General features: G+C 43.5%; 1 protein-coding gene across 6 annotated transcripts in view; it reads right to left on the bottom strand.

Moving 5' to 3' along the window:
* hoxb3a (homeobox B3a) overlaps positions 1 to 6562 on the bottom strand; it is an 88795-nt gene that overhangs the window by 5552 nt on the left and 76681 nt on the right. For 5 of the 6 annotated variants that reach the window (XM_032537286.1, XM_032537287.1, XM_032537284.1 and 2 more), the window contains one exon: positions 1984 to 2693. In XM_032537286.1, coding sequence (XP_032393177.1) covers positions 1984 to 2572 — 589 coding nt within the window. In that variant the 5' untranslated portion in view covers positions 2573 to 2693. Of the gene's footprint in view, positions 1 to 1983; positions 2694 to 6082; positions 6557 to 6562 lie in introns of those variants that run through there. The other variant, XM_032537290.1, reaches the window with a different exon arrangement.

Genomic DNA, 6562 nt, shown 5'->3' with positions numbered 1-6562 from the left:
CGGGAAGGAGAGCAATCAGAAGGAAAGTAATCAACAGAAGGTGGAGAGCAAGGATGGGAGTTGCTGGGTGAAGAGGAGAAAGTAAATGAATAGGTGTGCAGGCTATTGACTGCTGGTTTGTGCCAGCCGGTTAGCCAGACTGTCCTATAACTGACTCGACTGTTACTGTAATGACTCCCTGACGGCTCAGTCAACATTGATCCTTTCTTTATCCAGTCCAACTTATTACGGTCATTTTCTACTGACTGAACCCCAAATCTCTCTCTCTCTCTCTCTCTCTCTCTCTCTGTACCTTTCTCCTCTCAACTGGTCCTGCTATTTAGGGCTGTCCTTGAATAATGACATTTTTAGTCAATTAACATTAACATGTACAGTATAGGATGTTGTCGACCAATCAATTATTTAATCGACAGATCTGTTAAACTGTTTTTCCACAAAGAATCAATCAAAAGCACCACTTTAAATATTGTGTTCACTAGAGACGTGCTTATAAGTTTCTTTGAAATATGTAATATAACATGATAAAGCATACAAAAGTCTTTGACTAAGACCAAAACACCTGATTAGTCGATGTATAGATTAGGGTTGACATCCTTACTGTGATTAAGTTGTTTCAACAATATTCCAGATATACCTTTTCTCAAATGTTTGATTTTCCCTTATTCTTTTCCCCTCCATTTAAGGTGGTTTTAGAACTATTTCTTGATGAACAACCCTGTATCCATCCACGCGGTCCCTAGTGCAGTGTCTCTGACTATAGCTCCAGTTGCCAGATACGGTCCATGATCACAGGTTTTAGATCTCTGTACAGGCATGAAGCAGCCAAACCTGGCAACATTGTTGTGATGACAAGCCTCCAGGAAGTCTCTGCACCTGGCTGTTGTTTGCCAAGAAAAGGTTTAATTATGTAACTCTCTCTAAAACCACAACAAGAAACACAATAATTGGTTGGTATTTGTGAGCTTTAGAGGTGTTAGTAGGTGTATTATTTCACTTCAGACAGAACCAGCCTGGCTGGATAGTTGTTAACGCTAAGCTCCTGACTCCAGCGCTGCACTTAACACACAGACATAATAGTGTAATTTATCTAACTCTTAAAGAGAAAGCGCAAGAGTGCCTGGGTGGCCTAGAGCGAGCGCCCATAACTAGAACACATCATATAAATAAATCTGATAAAACATTGCTTATAAAAAATAAAAATAAAAATATGAATTTTCTTCCATTCTGCCAATAAAACAAATACATTTTCCTGGCTTTAGTTGTTAACTTGATTGTTCCTCTAGGTGATGGAGGGATATTGGTCAGGCTGCCATGCCTCTGACCTTTGACATCTTTTATTATTCACTGCTTGCCATATTTAGGGATTTATTTGACAGTTAGTCTACTGATGGGCTTTAGTCATTCAAAAGACTCAGTCAAATAACTTCAGTGTGACAATGCAAAGCAGAATTGATTTTGATTTTACGCTCTTACTTTTCAGCATCCTAACATGCTTCCTCAGGGAGAAGTATAAATGCGTTAGTGGATCCAGCTACTTAAGTTCATTTAAAAGCAATATTAGCAGACTGATTCACCAGCTAAAGATAACCAGCTTGACTAGTTGCCTGTCTGAACCACTGACTGTGGAAACATGTTATGCCATAATAGTCTGAGAAACCTTTTAAATCCTCTGGGGATCTGGGGCTTGAAAGAGGATGTTGATAAGCGAGGTGAGGAAAGAGAGATGTGGTGATTGGAAGGAAGAGGCAGGATAATAGGAAAAAAGGCTCTAACGAGAAAGGAAAAAAGAAGGAAGAAAGAAAGGAACGAGGACAGAAGGAACAGAAGAAAGGAAAACAAGGGAGAGCAAGAGAGAGAGAGAGAGAGAGAGAGAGAGAGAGAGGTGTAGGAGGAATAAGTAGACATGTTGTTTCTTTGGTGCAATGGAGGGCAAATGAAAGCAAAGATAGACAGAGGGATAGAGACAGGTGTAGACTAACACACCGTTGCCAGAGTTGTTGCTGGGGGAACAGTTTTTCTGCTTGGTCGTCTGTCGACATTCTTTCATCCAGGGAAAGATCTGCTTGGCCATCGTCGGGTTGGGGGGCAGTGAGGAAGAGGATGACGATGTGGAGGACGATGTGGAGGAGGAACAATTAGACAACTTATTGGAGCCTGATTTAGAGGCCGAGGAAGCCCCAGCACTGCCCCCCGGCTGCTGAGCCCCAGTATTGCCGTTGCTGGGGTTGGGGGGCAGTGGGGGGGACACCTGGGAGCTGGGGTGGTGCTCAGGCGGCAGACTGGGCCGCATGCAGCTGCCATTCAGCTCCTTGGTCTTGGCTAGCTGCTGTTGCTGCTGGTGGCCACTGTTACTGCCCAGTGACTGTAACGAGCAGGCCGAGCGCTGGTACGAATCCACATCCAGATGGGTTGCTGACTGGAAGGCCGGCTGATGGTGGACCACTGGGACCGGTGCATCGTAGCCCCCAAAGCTGTTGGCGGCTGCTGCTGCCGCTGCCGCCCCCTGCACCTGGTAGGACGAGTAGCCACCAAAAAGCGCAGAGGAGTTGTCGTAGTATGTTGTCTTCTGCATTTCTGAGAGAAGTGGCGGCGTCTTCTTGTGCTCCGGTCCTTGTTGAGAGCCACTGCCGGAAGACCATTTGGTACCGGGGGTCACGTGACGGTGTCTCTCCAGTGGTCCCCTGCAATCTGACCTAAAAGGTTAGGAGAGGCAGAATGAAGAAATAAGAGAGATAAATCCATCTTCCTCTCATGAAAGGCGCCATGACATGAATAGAAACCACTGCTTTTCTTTCCTCACCCCCCCCCCCCCACCTCCTTACCCCCTTACCCTCCCCCTGCTTATGAGCCCAGTGCACAGCCTGCAGATGCTCCAATGGAGGAGGCACAAGGAGTGCAATCTGTGTTCCATCTCTCTCTCTCTCTCACACACACACACACACACATAGGCTACATGAAAACATACATACACTTATAAATATTAAATTGCCATATACATTTACCTTAGCTAACTTAGTAGTAATTACACGTTATTATTATGATTATGATTATTATTATTATTATTATTATTATTATTATTATTATTATTATTATATAAAATAATAGTCCATCTACTCATATTATTATTAGTGGTACTATTTGTAGAATAAGTAGTAATTATTGTTATTGACTAATTGTTCTCATTATTCAGCATTTATATCAAGATTGAAGGCAATGCTTCAGCTTTGAATTTAAGACTACAATTCAACAAAATCGCCCTTTACTGTTGTTTTAAGCATGGCTGTGTGTCGTATTTTTCAACTTATTCGATGGCCTACGTTATTTTCATAAATCCTAGAATGAGGTTTTTTTCTAATAAAGCACTACCCCACCATGTCTGCTGTTATTCGAGCGGAACGTGACATTTTGTTGTGTAATGGCGACAGTGAAGTGGCCTGTATCTATTTCCCTTCGTGACTGATGTAGGTAGCCTATTTCTGTCAACCTCTGCCTTCCACATATGATTTACTATATTCCGTGTGCTCGGCTGTTACCTCACTCATATCTCCGGAAACAATCGTTGCTGCTGAATAACAGGCTACACTTGCATCAGAGGAGGGTTTTTTTTAACAGGCCAGAAGAAACATGGCAGTTATGCGCAGGCCTATTATTGCACGTTATTAGGATTTTTCAGAGCAACAAAGAAAGGCGTATAAATGATAAACTACTTTAAATGCATTCAAATTGGCAAGATAAGATGTGAAAAGAAAGTGTTCTAGGAAATGTTTCAGAAAACAGAGTTTTTTTTTGGTTAAGGGAAATCGGGGTTATAATTAGGGTAGATAATTTCAGACGTTTTTATTTGGATAATATGATCGTCATACATAGTACATGGTTAAAAGAAGAATGAAAAATAAATAAATAAATAGACAAAACACTTGGACTTGGGTTTACACAAAAGAGACTCATAGATAGATAGATAGATAGATAGATAGATAGATAGATAGATAGATAGGGTAAAGAAGGAAAGCCCGGAAGAAGCTTCACGAGTCAGTGATTCATTAGGGTCGAGTGCTCTATCAGACCCCCGAGAAAAACAGGAAGAAAAGCAAACGGCAGTGCGAGCCCCCATAGACTCCCTATCTGGCGCTCAGCGCCGGGGTGGGCCTCTGGCCGCGAGAGGCCCGAGTTGTCAGGCGCGAGAGAGCACCTGGCATTCATTTCTCCTCTGGAGATAAAATGTTGAACGGGGAGAAGCGGCTCCGCCATCTGACACCTATGTGTGCCTGTGGAGGCTAGCGCTAAAGCTAACTACTAAGGCTCGTCCAGTCACTGTTATGCTACCAATCATTAACTCCCTGGGTTAATATCACAGCACCGGCCCACACAGATAGACAGCAAGTCTATTTACTACTTTTAGTAAATTAAAGCTACTACCGTGCTTCATTGTGGACCAATAGTCTGGGCCTATAAATCCAACAAATAAAATTGCATTTAAAAAAATCGATCAGGTCTACGCAAAAAGCTACAAAAACAAACCTGAAAGAAGATGTGAAATGATGTTGTCTGCTTGTATGGCTATACGAAATGCTAATTGGGATTTACGACTGCAGTAGGATACAATTATTGTTTCAAACACCAGTCGCCGATTATAGGCTACATTTCCTAAATGAACAAATAGCAATAAAAAGAGCAAAAATTAGAGAGAATCAAAGCCATAAAATCAGGTATGTTATTTAGATATAAAACAACACATAGGCCTGCATAAGTCCTATTTCCGATGCTGTGTTTTCACAATGAGTTAAAATTGCCCAATTTATATAAATATAACCTATAGCCTAATATTTTGTTTTTTTATCTATAAGCCTACTATTATTCGTTTTTGTGATTAGAGAGACCAGCCATACTCCAGCTCTCAGCACGTCACAGATGTCAGCCATTTATCTTTCTAGGAGACAAGCTGGAATCCTAATTATTTACTCTAAGGAATAGTCCCAAGGAGAGAGAGAGAGAGATTTGAGAGAGAGAGAGAGAGAGAGAGAGAGAGAGAGAGAGAGACCGTAGCAGTTAGTGGAGGAGGAATATGTTATTAAATCATATCGCTGTATCGCCATTAAAAGGAACACGTAATGTCTCTGCCCCTTGCTTGTAGGGCTGCAGCTTAATACAATCACCAACTTTACTAGACGCCTCCCTGAATAATCCACTTATACTGACAGAGAAACAGCCACCCAAACAAAAACCACAGAGAGAGAGGGAGAGATGGGAAGGGAGGGAAGAGGTCGGCCACTGGTGTCCAGTGTCTGTGTTTTATCCTGGGATATAAAATTACAAATGGCGCCTGCCATGAGAAGAGCAATGCAGGCGGGGAGACATAGAGAAATACATTAACATAATCCACGTATTTCTTATCCCATTAACAGACACACACGCGCGCGCACGCACGCACACAATGAGAGAGAGAGAGAGAGAGAGAGAGAGAGAGAGAGAGAGAGAGAGAGAGAGAGAGAGAGAGAGAGAGAGAGAGGCCAATTATATGGAGCTGAGCCCATAAACAATAAAAGATTGGCCAGATCAAAGCTTTTGTTGCTATGTCCATGCATTTCCCGATTTAGGCTAAAAACAGTGAAGCCCCATGTGTGAATAAAATTACAGCATCAAAACATTTGACTGTGAAATGAAATCTCAGATAGGCTAATAGCAAAATAATAATAAAACGGAGGCCAGTGGGGAAGAAAATAGGTATCCATCAGGGAGATAATCTTAAAGAGAAAAAAGGGTCAGCCATTGCTTTGTAAATAAATAGCTTTAAGTGAGTAAGAGGCATAGACAGAACAGAATAAGAAATGAGAGGCTAAAGAACAAAAACAAAAAGGACAGAGATGGAAGGCCGAAAGAAGAAGGGGGGCTGCTTGCGGCGGGTAGCATTGCTTAAAGCATTGTGAACTCTTCTTGAACCGGGATTGAAGTCATACGGGCCATAAATCAGCGAGCCAGCCACTCCGCCGTTCACCAACCCTCTGTAGCCTATTTCTGGTTTGTTGTATGAGCTCGTGTATTAGGCTACCGGCTGGCCTTCCTGCCGACCGGTGATGCTCCTTACCTTCTTTAGCACCGGTGGTCCCGGTCCAGTCCGGCACGGACCCAGAAACACCGCATCACAGATTAGTCCACACGCACGTTCACTAGGTAGGCTAATCAATAACAATAATAGGCTACATAATTAAATAAATAAATTAATAGCCTAACGAATCCACTCGCTTTCTCTTCCGTTCTTCTCTCCTCCTCCTTCTCCTCCTCCTCCTCCTCTCCTTCTCTCCGCAAACCCGCTGCTCCTCCGGGGCTGTCTCGAGACTAGCACTGCTGCTCGCGACCACCACCACAACACGTCCTGGAGCCAACAGCAGCAGCGGCGGCGGACCGGCTGCGCGTGGGCGGCTAACCGGACACCGTGTGGCATGAACGGCTGGCGGGCTCAAGGCGACAATGAAGGGCTCGATACACGGGCAGAAATAACGGACGGGCTTTGGTGTAGGCTAATAGGCTACAGGCAGGCAAGCTAGCGCACGAGCTGAACAAGCTT

Source organism: Etheostoma spectabile, chromosome 15 (assembly GCF_008692095.1).
Source record: "Etheostoma spectabile isolate EspeVRDwgs_2016 chromosome 15, UIUC_Espe_1.0, whole genome shotgun sequence".
Taxonomy (NCBI): domain Eukaryota; kingdom Metazoa; phylum Chordata; class Actinopteri; order Perciformes; family Percidae; genus Etheostoma; species Etheostoma spectabile.
The sequence above is the reverse complement of the archived record's forward strand: the minus strand, read 5'-3'. Positions and strand labels throughout refer to the sequence as shown.